The following is a 17,321-nucleotide window of genomic DNA, read 5'->3' as shown; positions in this document are numbered from 1 at the left end:
ACCAAGCATGATTTTGCCTTGAAAATGGGTGCCCTGACAAAATGAATTTTGGACTCTTCAAGGATATATCTATGTTGCATACAGCACTTTAACAATACCATCATTTAGTGTAACATTCCCCATATTGAATAATCCTGTGTTGTCCCAAATGTAGCACTTTGGATATTCAATACAGAATTACCAGATTTTTCACTTGCTTGACCAATGCTTGGTTCCACTATGACCAGATAAAATAAGTTGGACTGTATACTCAATTTCTATTTAATGAAACTTTATTTCGTATGGTTGGCATTAGCCTCCCTCACCTGAAATATATACCCTCCTTTATCCTCCTAGAACAATGAGCTATTCCAGTTGAAATCCATACACCCCCTGTGTAAGACATGACCCCAATCTTCCACACAGGGAGTGTGAATTTCAAATGGGATTACCTGAATGGGTGACTCCATTTGAAATCTACATCTCCTATGTAGGCGATGTCTCCCATAGGTGTATGGATTTCAACTGGAATACCTTAATATTGGGTGGTACCACTCAGCGATGCAAGCAAGCATGAGCAAACCAAATAGTAAATTTGATTCATTGATTACCATTTTACCAATGCTGTGTGTTTTTGTTACAGGGAAGGAAGGCCTAATGCTCAATCCAAGAGTGGCAACTACCAGAGAGTTGGAGACATCATGCTAAAGAATATTCAACATTTGAGGGTAAATGGAGATTTTTTTAACTCTTAAAACCATAATATGTGATTTGCTCCACAGCAATGCCCTCACCTAGTTTTTCTTAAATATTTACTTTTTGCATGATTGTAATGCCCAATGGTGTACTAAAATACCATGTGAAAGACTAAGCCTGAAGTGCTTTAAGGAATCGGATAGCAATGTTTGCACAGTATTTTTTGTGGTGCGTGAAGCTACGCTCAATTATAATACATATATGATCGGCGAGCTAATACACATATTGTAGGCGCCAGAATGAGATAGTACCTTCCTTTGTTTTGCCTCATTTGTTGGCTCGAAATTAAAGGGGACAATGTGATCAGTGAAAACTAACATTTAAATAGGAATCTATTCTTCATGCAAATCACTTATTTTTGCTTTAAAATGTTGTACTGTAGTGGTAATTTACAAGTGTGCAATTTTATTTTGAATTATTTTGTTTGTTCTTTTATGTGTGCCCTTAATTGGCGCAAAGTTGATTTGCGGTAGTGTCAAAATGATCGCAGTGTACTTTGATAAAATTAATTTTCTTTACTCTACATTTTACCTGACCATTTCAGCTGTACACAGCCTACATAGAAAAACTTGAAGGGATCTTGTCAGAACTGGAGAGCTCAACTCGTAAGAACAAGAAATTTGAGTCATTTTATAAGGATTTTGAGCTGCAGAAGGTTTGTTATCTTCCCTTCAACACATTCCTGCTCAAACCAGTCCAGAGACTGCTTCACTACCAGCTTGTTCTGGATCGTAAGTACATTTCACATATTTTCTGTTGTTACACGCAGGAAAAACTGACATTGCTGGGTCATAACTTTTGTTAAATTTACAGTGAGAATTTCATATGAATGAATACAGCGGGATAAATGCCCACATTCTCGCTACTCAAGCAAGACTACACACCCACAGGGAAGCTAACTGGATGCAGCAGATGCATGGAATTACGCACACGTCTAAAAGGCACATTGTGTTCATTCATTTGAAATTCTCACTCTAAAAATCGTTACTGAAAATATTTTATAAGGGGCCATTGCATGTGTTTGGGTCGTAATAGGCAATACTCATAACATCTTTTTGATCACTTTTGTGAGTTAGTGCTAATGTACATTGGGACTGCATTGATGCACGCAGTAACAAACTTGTTACGAGCAAAGTATGGGGAAGGGGTGCTAAATTAATTGAATAAGGTAAAATATAAACTTTTTGTCTCCGTTAACACATATTTTGTATGTGTGTTGTTTTCTTTATTTACCCACAGGTCTTGTAACACATTATCCACAAAATCACCCTGACTTCAAAGACTGCAAAGCAGCTGGTGCCGAGGTGACAGAAATCACCAATTCAGTGTCCGCAAATATGAAGAACATTGAAAACTTTCAGAAGATGACAGAGCTGGCTAGAGATCTAGTTGGACTGGAGCAACTCATGCAAGGGGGAAGGGTAGGTCTTGGATGTGTGTTGGTGGGTGGGGGTGAGTGGTTAGGTTCCCCCAAGCGTGGATGTACAACTGCACCTGTTATCCAATCATGGAAGTTACAAAGACTGCGTACCTTTAACAGTTCAAGACCACTTGCAATGATTGCAATTTACACTGATATGCATGTAAAAGCATGTTTAAAAAGCTTCCACTTTCAACCAGTAAAAAACAGTCCACAGTTGATAGATTCAATGGCTTGTATTTTTTTAATATACATGGTGTCCATGGTTGATACACAAAACGTCCACAGTTAGATGTTGGAAATGAATGGATACACATTCTTTTTTGCATCTAGATCTGTTGATGATCCACATTTGGCAGCAGTTATGTAGGGGTCTGTAGGGTTTGTTTTGCAAACCCGGTGGTTTTAATGAAACTTGATATTTCAACTGTGGATGCTACTGCAATTTGGGACTGCCCACATTGAGATCATGTGCAGTTTACTGCAAACAGCCTAAAATGTATTTGGGAGTGCATCAGTTGAAATTCATACAACCCCTATGGAAGACATGACCTCCACACATGGGGTCTCAATTTCAAATGGGGGTTATTTGAAATCTACATCACCTATGTGGGAGGTTAAGGTCATGTCTTCTATAGGGGGTATGGATTTCAACTGGCATAGCCAAGCAAGTAGTAATTTGTCATATATCCAAGATGGAGTTGTGAATTAACTCTTGTTTCTAGTGTATAATGTTTTTCAGCAATTTATCCGGGAAGGCTGCCTTCTCATAAGGGCTACCAGCAGTGCATGTTCTTATTGTTTCTTATACATCCCCTAATTACATTGGTATGGTTTCTCTTTGGTGTGGAACCTTTCATGTCTAATCTGGTTACCTGCCATTACTTTATGTTTTCCAGCAATTTATTCGGGAAGGATGTCTTCACAAGTTATCACGTAAGGGCTACCAGCAGCGCATGTTCTTCTTATTCTCGGACATCTTAGTATACACAAGTAAAGGGGTTACACCTACGAATCAATTCAAAGTGCATGGTCAGATACCACTCAAGGGAGTCGTGGTAAGTTATATGTGTTTTGTTTGTTTGTTTGTTTTAATGGAAAAAAAAATTGGATGTGCAAATAAAAAAATATCCATCTGGATATTTTCATGATATGGATCTGTTACAGAGAAGATATCTCACACTTCCCACAATGCATTTCTTCCATTTCCACTTTCTGTACTAAATTGATATAGTGCAACATGGGTCATAGTGATAAAAAGTACCTCAATGAACAAAGCACATCCAGATCTTGCAAAATATGTTTATTTCTTGACTGTCGACCCTTGTTTAGCCAGACTATTCTCAACATGAAAACGAAGGGAACCTGTACACATCAATAGGGGTGTCATTTGATGTAGTGAGGTGATGCATCATGTTGCTAAGGATTCTGGGAAGGGTAATATATCTTCTAGATCTGTTACCCAGTTACATGTCAGCTTTTATTTATTATTCTTCATATTGTTTGATTTCAGCTTGAAGACAGCGAGCATGACCGATCTGTTGCCAATTGTTTCACACTATATGGGTCTAATAAGACGGTTGTCATAGCTGCAAGTAGCCCAGAAGAAAAGGAAAGATGGATGGCGGTAGGTTAACACTTTGAAATTCATTGAAATTTTCTTGGGAAAAAAATTATGCTTGAAATTTTCTTGGTAAAAAATAATTACGCTCTTGGTAAAAGAAGACTTTAACGCTTTTGGTTTGTATTATTTATTCATAATTTAATTTACTCATTTGGCCTACTACAAAATCACTTTGAATATTCACAATAAGAACCAAGAGTTATAATTTAGAGACATTTTCCAGAGTCACCGATCAATAATGTGACACAATATGATACAATCAAACTTGCCAATAATGAAATGCGGATATAGGTAAAAATAGAGCGCAAAAAGCAATAAAAATGTAATGAAAATGGCCACAAAAAAGTTCTTAACTTTGCAACCAAATATGCCAGGGACTTGCGTGATGGTAATAACTCAATTTTCAAAAGTTCCCACCTTTGTCTTGAGTGGTTCAGATCATGTCACATTTTCACAATTCTATTGGGAATTGGAAATTAATTGGAAATATGATGTCAAAAATGGAGTGCAAATATGCAATTTCTATATTGACCTGCTATGTATTTTTCTTTGTAGGATTTGAGAACGGCCATGGCTCTGTCATCGCAGGAAAATGGCAAGACACCGGAATCAATGGGTATGTATACAGTATTACATTACCTGCACTGTCTTAATCACTTGCTCTGAGAAAGAATGATTATGTATGTTCTTTAATTGAACTATTAAACATAATGTATTAAAATTTGAGCACAGGCTTGTGAAAACTGGGAAGGGCATAGATTTACAGACCTATCGTCCTGAATGGCCCTTGAAAATTTTGCATTATTTCTATGTACCTGGAGGTAAACCTTTGAAACCAAAGGACATTCATTGACATAGCACATTTTTTGGTAAAAATTGGGTACTTCAATGTGGCAACATCTGGCAACAAGTACTTAGGGGCCTTGTGGTGCACATTTGTCAAAATATTTCAAAAACTTTGGTTGATGGGATAGACATTTTGTTAAAAATTTGTCAATTTTGGTCTTTAGGTGAAAAACAGCCCCCCCCCAAAAAAAAAAATTGAACAAAAATCAAAATGGAGGGTCTCTCTGAAAATGCCAAGCTTGCCATATATGTGTTTTTCAAATTGTTGACGTTTCGGACACCCTATACAATCTACATGTATGAATGAAAAAGTACTGTAAAAGTGGTTATTTTTGTGTGTGTAAATTTTCACCCTTTGCCATTTTTAAACCATCACTTGTTTTTAAATTTGCGATTTTGAGTTTCCTTACATAGACCTATACATAAAAAGAACATTTTCAAGTGTTTATTTTCGCGGTAGCTGCATTGGGTGTGAAAAGCACAAAAATTAATGTACCTCGAAAATTTCCGCTCCTTGTACACGTTTTTTAGCTTGAATGGGATATTAACATTGGAATAGTGAGTCCCCTCCCCCACCCAACCCAGAAATACGTTTCTGGATTTATTAGGCACACCCCTCTCTGTTGCAAAATAATGTTTATCAATTTGACTATTTCTATCGTAGGTACCACACCAGAACAAGATTCAGCTTTTGAGGAGTCAGAAGATGACGTCTCATCTCCCTCTCGTTCACTTGACCGCCAATCACACCATAGAGCTAATACAACTGTACATGTATGCTGGCATAGAAATACAAGTGTCAGTATGGCCGATCATTCACGTGCTGTAGAGGTGAGATTTACCTACAAGTCTTGTAAAACTTGATGATTTACACTGCAAGATTCCTGTTGGGGCCGCCTGTACAGGTGCACCGTTGCCAAGGCTGTTTTTTTTTTTTTTATCTTTTGACATAGTATGTCAGGCAAAATGCCTTTTATTCACATTAAATACACTATAAATATTATAACAACAAAAGTTATTGCACTGCACATAATCCATATATAATAGTAGATGTTATAAAACAAATTTACATACATGTATATAATAAGAAAATCAAACAAATAATTTAAGCAAAATGACAGAGCCAAGAACAGACACGGAAGTCATCCAAGTAACTGTTCATCTGCGATCAACTAGCTAAAGTCATCGAGACCAAACCTCTCATACTGAAGTTCCTGCCTAAAGAGGAACAGAAGACAAGGATGATCCCGTATCTGTATTTGCCAATGCACATTTTGCCAACACACATAACATAATTGATATATTTTGACCGATCACTGGTAATGTCATTATGATAATTAAATAAAACATTTTCAACAGAAAGCCTAAAGTTCTTACCAAGCCTTTGTGTAATAACCCTGTTAGCAAATTCCCAAATAGGAGTGGTCTTATTACAATGAAAAAAGAAGTGCTCTGGATGATCAACAGCATTACAGGAACAGGTTGCCAAGGCTGTTACTGTACAGTGGCAGGGGAGTACCAATGTAATACCAGTACAGTATTAACTGCTGGTGGGCCCTGTGCAGTAGCAGCATTGGTACTGTGTATGTACTCTGTGTGTACCAGTCAGGCACTGTGGCGTTGGTGTATCTGTGCAGGCGGCCTGAAATATTAAAATTTGACTCTCATTGCCAGTTAGAGCCAACTAAAGGATTAGGATTTAGCTATGATTCATTTGGCAAAACCAGATAATGTTTTTTTTATTCAAACAAATTGGTGCTGTATTTTTCTGGAATAGGGAGTAGTGTTTGGATTGGCTAATTGAATCACGTCATCATCACATCAGCACCTCATTTGTCAAACAAGCTGCGAAGCATCGCATGACCTAGTTCTTTTGATGTGTTAACCAGGAAGAATGGTAAAGCAGTGCTGAGGAACCTTACTGAATGCTATAACTTATACTTTGTTGCCTGTCAAGATAGCAATGTTTCAACATATCAAATGCTAGTTGAAAAACCCTGTGGATAGATAGTGCTAGTGAATTCTTACAGCATAGAGCATATTGCTGTCAGATAAACACAATGTGCATAATTTGTAAATAAAATTTTTCTTTCTTCTTTCAGAATCAACTAAGTGGTTTCTTACTTCGGAAATTCAAAAACAGCAATGGCTGGCAAAAACTGTGGGTCGTCTTCACCAATTTCTGTCTTTTCTTCTACAAGAGTCATGGGGTAAGTTATGAGATGGTATTTAATGTAATAATGAGCCGCTTTTATAGGGAGCACGATGGCCAAGCAGAACAGGCTCCGACTCATAATTGGAAGGTTGTGGGTTCGAACCACGGTGACGCCAACATGTTGAACCTTAGAGTAAGGAACGTAATTTCGATTACATTACTCCTCTCCACCCAGGTGTGTAAGTGGGTACTGGCATTATCAAATGCTGGGAAGGTAACAGACTCGATGTGGTGGAGGTGTGGCGACCCCCTCTCCACTGTAACGTTTCCTCTTGGACTCTGGCCTAATCGCTAACAAAAGAGAGATGGGCATTCCGTCCTGTAAAAAAAAATTTAAAGTGCAGGTTTGACTCCTTTACCTTTTTATAGGAAATATTTCAATATTGGAAAAATATTCCAATGGGTGATTCCAATCCATCTGCCATACACCTGTGGAAGATTTGAGAAAAGGAATTGGCTAGTGTGAATTATTTTGAAACCCGTGCTCAACTGAAATAGCCCATTAATTGGGCAGGACAAGCATGTAACCTATTTTCTTGTGTTCCTTTTTTTGATCAGGATGATTATCCTCTGGCTAGTTTACCCCTTCTTGGCTACACCATCATGACACCGACAGAAGAGGATGATATTCGCAAGGACTACGTCTTCAAGCTACAATTTAAGACACATGTTTATTTCTTCCGTGCTGAGAGTGAATATACATTTGGCAGGTAAGATTTTGTCGTCTGCTTCACGTACTGTCATATCTTAGAAGCTGCCTTATGTGATTTTTTTTAAATTATTGTCATCTAATTGTGATGAGATACTCTGTAAAATTAAGGAAAGGGGTATGAACGTTTGGACCGTATTTATTGTGGGACATTAGAGCACATCAGACATATCAAATTGCATTCTGAATACGAAGAATGCCCTTCTGATATCAAATAATTTTCATTTTTTGAAATTCGCAATGTAATACACATTTTATGGCAAATCATTAAAAATTGATATTTTTGATATTTAACAGTACTTCAAGTAAACTTTATATATCTGATGATTTATACTTAAAGTGTATGTAGGTGGGATGAAAAGCCGACGATCAATTGAAATTTTTGACTTTTCGTATTGAAGATATGGATTTGTTTTCCCCAAACACCAAAAAAAATAGGTCTTTTTGGGAAAAAAATCCATATCTTCAATATAAAAGGTCAAAATTTTCAATTGATCGTCAGCTTTTCCTCCCAGCTACATACACTTTAAGAATATATCAATAGATTTATCAAATTTATTTCGAGGACTGTTATATTTCAAAAATTTGAAAAATATCAAATTTTTATAATTTGGCATAAAAATTGTATTATATCGTGAATTTCAAAAAATGAAAATTATTTGATATCAGAAAGATATGCTTCGTATTCAGAATGCACTTCGATACGTCTGAGGTGTTCTCATGTCCCACAAAAAATACTGTCGAAATGCCATAAACGCTCATTCTAGATCCCTTAACTTAATGTATTAATTTTGAGGTGTTATCATAACAACCTCGTGTCCATTTATGAAAGAGAGAAGCATACTCAAATATCAAATAACAACATAAAATGTGACATATGTTGTGAATTTCTTAAGATCAGTTGTCTCTTGGAATATTCAAACTTTGTGGAAATTGCAGAATGGAATTATTGAATAAATTAGTTTAAAAAATAAATAAATGCTCATAGTCATACATCATAAGCGCTTTGTACATGAAAAGGCGCATAATAAATGATGATACTTTGAGATATTTTATGTAAATACATTAATACAACAATTGATCAATTTTCTTATTCTCTCATTAGGTGGCTTGAAGTATTGCAGAGTGCTACATTCAGCAGTAAAATGGAAGACGACGACCAGATCTAATTCAACAAGTCCCTCACAAAGGATTATGGGTATGGGAATTACTTCCCCTGGGACAACATATAACGCAAATGATAGTCACTTGAACTAATTGTCAGCTGAACTACTGCAGAGTGCTTTAAACAGCAGTAAAAATAGAAGATGATCACATGTAAATTAGCAAATTCTCACAATGGATTTTAGGAATGGGAATTCCTTCCCTCTTGCACTACATACAGGAATTACAAATGGTAGTCACAATGAGACATTGAAGAGTTTCTGGAACTAACTTTCAGAATTATCAGAGGAACTACTCCAAAGTGCTACATTCAGCAGTAAAATGGAAAAATGACCATGTGTAAATTTAACAAATTTCTTGCAAAGAATTATGGGATTGGAATTCCTCCCCTGTAAGCAATCATGAAGGAAATGACAATGAGAGTTACATGGAAACAGGAGTTAATTTTGAGAGTTAGTTTTTCTAGGAGGCATTGGCCTATTCCAGTTGAAATCCATACACCCCTGTGGAAGACATGACCTTAATCTCCTACACAGGGGGTGTAGATTTCAAATGGAACAGCCCACTCCAGACATTTGAGCAAAAACTGAGGGACCAATTTGTAGAAACTTGAGGAGCTGTGTCCTTTTTGGTTTTTGCGTTATAATTTATTCACTGTGTTATAACTATGTCCTATCTAATGTACAATGTGTTGTCTTGATAGCAAATGTGCGAGGATTTCTGGCAGCTAGCTATTTTATTATTAGCAGTCATAATTTCTTTTTGTTGGTATCACATGTTACTTTTCAGGTTTATACTTAAACAGACATTCAGAGATCCGTCGAGCACTAAAAAAATCTGCAAAATTTTCTGAAGTTATTTAAAAATGGTTGATAAATCTAGAAAAACTGTTTTCTTTTCAGAAGTATCGTCATAGGGCCAAAAAAAAAAAATTGTTGTGTTGCCCTCAAGTGGAAAAATTGGAAAGTTGGGTCGGGCGGTCAGATTTTTTTTTTTTTTTTTTTTTTTTTTAACCTTCAGATTTTAAAAAATCCCCTCAAATATTAAATATGCTTCTTCAATTAGGGACATTTGTCAATTTTGACTTATGGATACCTGTTAGACATCAATTAAAGACTAGTCTTTCAATATAATATTAATTTCAAGTGAAAAACATTGATTTTTTGAACAAATCTGTAAAAATCATCATTCCAAAAAAAAAAAAAAAAAATTGCGACCCTGATTTTTCAGGATTTAGGACCGGACGGTTGAGGGCAACACAACAATTTTTTTTTTTGGCCTAGTATGAAGAAAACTGTCAGGTTACATTAGTCTTTGAGATTGCATCACAATTCCTTTCGCCCCTGGCATGAATAATTATAACTTGTTTCTCTCTACACAAAAACAGTGACTAGCTTATTCATTGTAGGCTTTAGTTACTATTATTTATTGTTTAATATTTTTAAACTGCAAAAATAATGACATGTGTGAGTAATAGTGTCGTTGTGGACTGACGGATCTTTGAACATCCATTTAAACAATATATATGTACCAAGATGCAGTGTTATTTTATCAGATTTCTTTTGTTTTAAAGTTTTAAAATTGATTTCAAAATATGTGTAATGTATAAAACAAGATGCTCGTACACACACACATCAAAGTTTGTCTCAAAGATGTGGGTATGTGTAGTGTTTTCATATGTGACACGATCTGGTCCATGGATTGGGGGCCAAAGGCGGCAAATTTGAAACTGAGATAAAGGTAAAAATATGGAGTAAAAAAACAATAAAATCTAAAAGAAAATAGACATCAACAAACTTCATAACTTAAGAACCTAGTACATGTATGCTAGACCTTTGGTGTTTTCAGTAAATGATAGCATATTTTATGTTTAATGTAATACTTACAGTAACTTAATTTTCAAAAATGCCTCCTTTGGCCCCCATGGACCAGATTGTGTCACATATTATTGATATTGACTGCTTGAAGCGCAAAAAGTTCAACTGCAAAGGCTTCTTGATGCACAAATGGGTTAACTACTACAATGAAACAAAGGTGGTAAGTTCGTTTTTGCTTTAGGCAGTCCGTGCAGTTAGCATTTTTGCGTTCTAAGCAGTTGATAGTATCATTATCATGGTACCTGTTGATGAAACAATCAAACTGGTGGAAACTGTAAAAGTTGCAAAAATATGTTAATATAAACTTCCTATTGGGTATAGCTTGTCTTCCATACAGGCAGATTGTGCAGTATTGATATTCATCAACGTAGCATTACGTTATCAAACACTCGTTAACTTTGAGACAAACTTTTTTTAAAATATTTTTTCCCATAATGAGATGATCAGTATAAAAACATGTCGTATGAAAAAGTGATTTTTAAGAAAAAGTGATTTTCAGGTCAGTTTTGCTGGGTCCAAATATGTTGAGGATCAAGTTTGATCAGGGTGCCAATGTTAGCATTATTTAAAGTTTGTGCATTTATAGTATGTGCTCAAATTTGGGTGTATCCTTGGTGTAAGATATTCATGAGTTTGACTAGTGTAAAGACTCCATTGAGAAACTAAAGCGGCTTACAGAATAAAGCTGTGTAATCCTTCAATAGATGATGCAGGGGCATCAGTTTTCAGGGCTGCTACTCCCTATTTCCATACTTTTATTTATTTTCAGCCCATTTTGAGGCTTTATATAGCCCAAATTCACACACTTTTTCAGGCTTTTTCTGTGAAGTCACTTCAGGCCACTGGCATCCCTGATGATATATGCACTAGGCTAATTCCGTGCTCTTCTACACAAAGGATAAACTCAGCTTTTGTCCATGAGTAAATGTGATTTGGGCTGCATCATTTGAGTGCTTGGCCCAATTATGAACAAGAGTATATCCCTTTATGTTATACACAGCCTGTAGGATAGCAGGCAGTCGATGGCTACGCTATTTTGAGCTGTGATTTTAATGATTAATGATGAAGATGAGGATTTGCTTAATATAAATGCCAACATACCTCAACCATTCCGCTGTGCTGGACAAAAGGGCACAACTTACATACCGATTGTTTTGATATAATGAACAGAAAAAAAACTGGGTAGCATTTCTGGGATTAGGGTCTAAATTTGGGGTGATTCTGCTTGCTTGCTTACTTGGGTCGACTCTTGTAGTCGGACTCCCGTAATGGCTCTCCAAACTGCTCTATCCAGCATACAGTTCTTGATGTCAGGTCCTGTATAATCTGCCAACATCTTGATGTAAATCCTTCTTGGGGAACCACTTCCTTTTGTTTTCCATGTGGGCTGCCACATGAGAACAATTAACGCTGCTTCCTTTTCGCTCCTTGCACATTGACCTGCAAACTTAATATGATTCAGATAGAGCCGTTTTTGGCAGAAAATTGGTATGAACCAAAATGTCACTTGCGCAAATGCGCCCTCTTTGTCATGATAGGGCAACAGTGTATATGTGTAATTTGCACCGAAATATAAAGTCAACCTAAACAAAACCTTGTTGTATACCTTGATAGCTTAATGCAGCTTAAAATATGGAAATGTGCTTTTAGATCAATTCAAATCAATCAGTAAAGTAGCGAAAGAAACGTTCAGTAACTCTTGTTCATCCATACACATGTTGCAGACCTGATGGACTGGAGCTTGGTACTAGTTACAGGGATGTAAGTGTTCTGGTTGTTTTTTACGGATTTCCATTTTTTCTCCAGAATCCGGAATATTTGGAATTGGATGATATTTCATCATAACAAGAGCAGAAAAGAACTTAGCGGGTGATGCCCTCGCACACACTTGCAGCCTTTTTCCCGATCTCTAGCGTTAGCTAAAAAGTGCTCTGATCAAGCGTTCAACTTGCTCGCTTCGCTCTCACTGGGTTTTTTTCAACAGCTACTTATATCCCTGTAGTTTTTTCAACAGCTACTTATATCCCTGTAGTTAACACAGAGTGACTAAAAGAACAATTTTGCCTCATTTCTTATATTATGTTCCTGTGATTTGTTTACATATATAGCATTGTTGGAAATGCTTGAATAAGTTATTTGGTGCTCTTCGTACTACGTATGATGACAATATTCCATGTACGTTTGTCATCTTGGTTTTTATGTGATGTCAATTTTTTTTAATTTCCTTGATTACTAGTCACCTTTGAACCAAACAATATCTGTCAATATGTTGATGTATGTGTATGTTTTGACACTCTGCACACGTTTTGTAAATGTTGGGCTGTAATTTTTTTCTTGTTAATATAATAACATTATTAGAGGAAGATGGAAGAATATAATTATCTTTTTTTAGTGCAACAAAATTGTATCTACTTATAATGGTATAAGCCCCTAGCAAATCTGCATCGGCCATCAAAAACAATAATAATTTATTATAGTGTGCTATGCACAGGAATAAGCCCACAAACCTCAGCACACTTAACAGGAATTCACTGACCACTGGCCCAAGACACACCATGTATAAACCATTTAGAAACAATCAGGGACTTGTGCACACCCTATACATACCACAATGAACCATCACGGCCAGTGTCGGCTCCCTGAGGTCTCATACTGGTAATCTACATGCCTCGAGGGAACAGTGCCATGTAAGAAAAAAGTGTCATCTGTAGGTACAGATATTTTAATGCCCCGGGTTGAAAATATGTATTGTTTGATAATTGCGTAAATTTGTTCTTCAAAATAAAGATTTTATTCATTTTACACTGCTATCAAATGAAGAGGTTGATTTTATGATAATATAGTACAAATCTTGAAACAAGTGAAAAGCTGCCAATATTTTATTCTATGGTTAATGACTAATTAATCTATTGTTTGCCCAATCTGCAATATATTGTTGATTTTTATGTGTTTGTCATCATTAATTTATGTTTGTATGTTGTTTTCTTTTAGGGGAACATTTGAAAAAGAAACCAAATTATATCAGTTGCAAGATAATGCTGGCATAATTTCATTTTTGGGTTTCTGCAGTTAAATCTCATCCCAATTTTTCAGTGGCAGACAAAGTGTGTAGGGCACACTGGGGGATAACAACAATGGGAATGCACTTTATGAAGCAGTGAAATTAACCTTAGCGGATGATGCGGTATATGGTGAGACACCCGTCTTCCAAGTAGGGTTTGGGTTGCTATGTATTTGGTTGGCGGTATATCGTCATATGTACACATACTAGGTTTGAAAATGTTGCATTTCTTATTATTTATCTTAAGTAATATTATATCACAGATTATGTTTTCTTTGTGATTATTTACATTGCACACAAATTGGACATAGCCCAAAGTGTAAATATATTATTATAACAAGAGACAAACATGTTCATAAATTATGTGTTGTGTGCAAAAATTTCAGCAGGCTCTTCCTTTTGAAATCCATATACCCCCTGCAGAAGACAGGACCTTAATCTTCCACACAGGGAGTGTGGGTTTCAAATGGAGTAACCTGAATGGGTGACTCCATCTGAAATCTACACCCACTGTGTGGGAGAGTAGGGTGATGTCTTCCATAAGGGGTGTATGGATTTCATCTGGAATAGCCCAATGCTTTATTTAGCTGCCTGTTTACTGGCTGTATGAAATGTGAGCATGTTGTGCCAAATCCATGTTGCAGCATACTGCCCAGGGAAAATTGGAATGGGGGTATTCATATGGAGCTATTAGGTCCAGATTGAAATGCAGCATTTAGATGCGGATCAAATCCTAAGGGTAGGATGCTCTCTGTCGTACAGCCAAGTATGCAATGACCTTGATGTAATCCAATTTAAATGTGCGCTCATGCATAATGCATGAGCGTGTACTTCGGCTGTACCTTGAATTCAATTCCCATAAGGTGTGATATTCATGTGGACCAGGGAAGAGTGCATCAATGCAGTTCAGTCTGTGACAGTTAGTCCCATATAGATGACTCCTATATCTTGCTCCCGATTTTAATTCAAAAGATAACTTTCTATCCACTATAATATTATATATTTTTCTTTAATTGGAGATGAAGCCAGAGCCTTTATTCTTATAACCAGGCACAAGTTACCTGCATTATGGTATACATGTTAAAAGTAAGGCAAATAAACTAGGAATTGACGGAGCATCACCAGTGATGTACCGAGTGAAATTTCCAAGGGGGCTAATTAATGATTTTACAGAATGCACTTAATTTGTGCAAAAATGTGCTATTTTAATAATAAAATGGGTGAAATTATGTTAATATTGGACTCGTTTGGTATGCCACTGAGCATCACCTAAACTCCTGACTGCATGTGAATAAAAATCAAACTAATAATTTGCAGGTGAAAATTATGGCAATGTGAGTTAGTCAAAATGAGAAATGTTTGTTCTTTCATGTTTTATTATCAAGTTTGTTAATAGAGCTTTTTAACTTGTCCAAAGTTAGTGTACTTGTAGTCTTAAGTGACTATTAAATGTTTATGAAGCACCTTATGTCATAAATTGTTGAGAAGAAATAAAAGTCCAAAATCATTCTGAACTTGCTGCAAAACTGAATAATATAGTAATGATTGCTTTGAGGCAACAAGAAAACATTAACCCCCTAAGCACTACCTGCCGATCTAACACTGCCTCTGATTGGTCAATTACATGATATCTTCACTTTAATCACCAATCAGAATGGAGCTTTGCAAATAATTCACCCCAATTTTTTTTGCGTGGTGAAATTATTCTAACAATGTTGCTGATTGGGCCAATTGATAATGAAAACTATTTTTTGGCCAATCGGCAGGTAGTTCTTATGGGGTTAAGTTAACATAATGGAGAGCATCAGTGTTGAAATATGTAGTGTTTTTATACACTTGTTTGTGTAATTTCTTAATCATGCTTGTAATATAATTGAGTGGGAACAGGCAAAAAGAAATAATGCCACTTTTGCCAAAAAAAATTATTTACTACAAGTTTGTATGACTTCAAATGTTACATAAATTGGCTGGTAGTTTATTTATATAAGTATTCAACATATATGTAAGTTTTCATACACAGTAGTGAAATATCACAGTGATTTTAATAGATGTCATGGACAGAAATGACAAATTATTTGGACATTTTGATGCCGGGGGGTTATAGATTATTATTAAGGATCGTGGCATACTCTTTTGAAAGAAGTATGTATGTCCAAAATTTAATGATTACTGAATCAGGGAAGATGACAGAATGTTCAATTATGTGCAGAATTGTCTATTAAATGACTGGGATATTCAAAATAATAGACAATTTGATAATGATATTCTCATTTTATTTGAAGTCGACACGGTGGCGTAAATAGGGCAATTCAGAAATTATTTGTATCATATGATTGAAATGAGAATATCAACATCAAAATAGTAGTACACTACCCTCGTAGTGTTGTCATGGCAACCAAGATGGCTGCCCTAAAATGGCTGCCGTAAGATGGCTGCTGTCTAGTACATGTAGCACCAATTGGCAATATCCTTCTATATAGGTCATTTAAACAAAATGGAGGTGGACCTTATGCATGTTTATTCCATGATTATGTCATAAACAGCTGGTTGCCTGTGTAAAGCAATGTTGGCTCTTTGACCCCTGACCTATATTTTAAGGATATTGACCAACTATGTGTTTTTGTTTTAAATAAATTTGATTAGCAAATTGCTGCAAATATTGTATTATAGTAATTGAGGCATTGTGGCTTTGTTCACTTTATGCCAAATAATAGCAGGCTTATAATTAATATTTGTGAAGAAAAAATGTGTTGCAGATTATATAATGTGTTATGTATTAAAACGGTCAAAGAGCTAGTATTGCCTAACACGAGCGATGAACTGGGATGAATCGCATGTAAATTAAGACGTGATTTGATCCACCGCCATTTTGTTTATTACGCAACCCATGTGAAGATTTGCATATTTTCACCTATATGGGGATACTGCTTAAATAAAGTAAATATCACACAAATTGTAGAGACGATACTGGATGCATGTACAGTGCATGTTTTACCTGTAATAATATCGCCAACGTCAAAAAAAGAAAAAGAAAAAAATTCGGGTGCCTTCAAAATTAATCTCCCTCGGAACCGTATTAACTAATCCTAGTCTGTTTTATACACATTTTTTATATGAATACCTTTGAAGAAGGTAATGGTATTGAAATCTTTACAATATTTTACCAATTTTGTATGAATTGAAGAGGATATAGTTATACATGATTTCAAAATGGAAACCAGCAAGGGGATATTCCAGTTGAAATCCATACACCTGTGGAATATATGACCTTAATCTGCCACACACAGGGAGTGTGAATTTCAAAATGGGTTACTTGAATTAGTGACACCATTAGAAATTTACACCCCCTGCGTAGGAGGTATTACATTTACTAAAACTTTGTTCATCTTGTAATTAGGGAGGGGGAACTTGCAACCCATCGTTTGATGGGGCGGGGCATTGCAAACCCACAGTGAGGCTACCATTCCCATCTTATGATCGGGCTAACATTCCCAATAAATCATGGTTTATTTGCATGGTCATCTTTTGACATTTTTAATATAAAAGGGACATGGTTCAAATTTCCTCACAATTTGTGTTTTGTACCTCACAGTGTGGCCTGTACCAAAACAATCTTCTTCAGTTTTGAGTTCAATTGCACAATACTAGAAGCAAAAACATGTTTCAAAAT

General features: G+C 36.0%; 1 protein-coding gene across 1 annotated transcript in view; it reads left to right on the top strand.

Annotated features, from left to right (window-relative positions):
• LOC140170310 (FERM, ARHGEF and pleckstrin domain-containing protein 1-like) overlaps positions 1-9,362 on the top strand; it is a 186,321-nt gene extending 176,959 nt beyond the window's left edge. Inside the window, 10 exon segments of the mRNA XM_072193678.1 lie at positions 623-707; positions 1,280-1,466; positions 1,975-2,156; positions 3,055-3,213; positions 3,669-3,782; positions 4,335-4,395; positions 5,290-5,456; positions 6,728-6,835; positions 7,399-7,550; positions 8,655-9,362. Coding sequence (XP_072049779.1) covers positions 623-707; positions 1,280-1,466; positions 1,975-2,156; positions 3,055-3,213; positions 3,669-3,782; positions 4,335-4,395; positions 5,290-5,456; positions 6,728-6,835; positions 7,399-7,550; positions 8,655-8,718 — 1,279 coding nt within the window. The 3' untranslated portion in view covers positions 8,719-9,362.
• Positions 9,363-17,321: the final 7,959 nt, after the last annotated feature.

Source organism: Amphiura filiformis, chromosome 14 (assembly GCF_039555335.1).
Source record: "Amphiura filiformis chromosome 14, Afil_fr2py, whole genome shotgun sequence".
Taxonomy (NCBI): Eukaryota; Metazoa; Echinodermata; class Ophiuroidea; order Amphilepidida; family Amphiuridae; genus Amphiura; species Amphiura filiformis.
The sequence above is the reverse complement of the archived record's forward strand: the minus strand, read 5'-3'. Positions and strand labels throughout refer to the sequence as shown.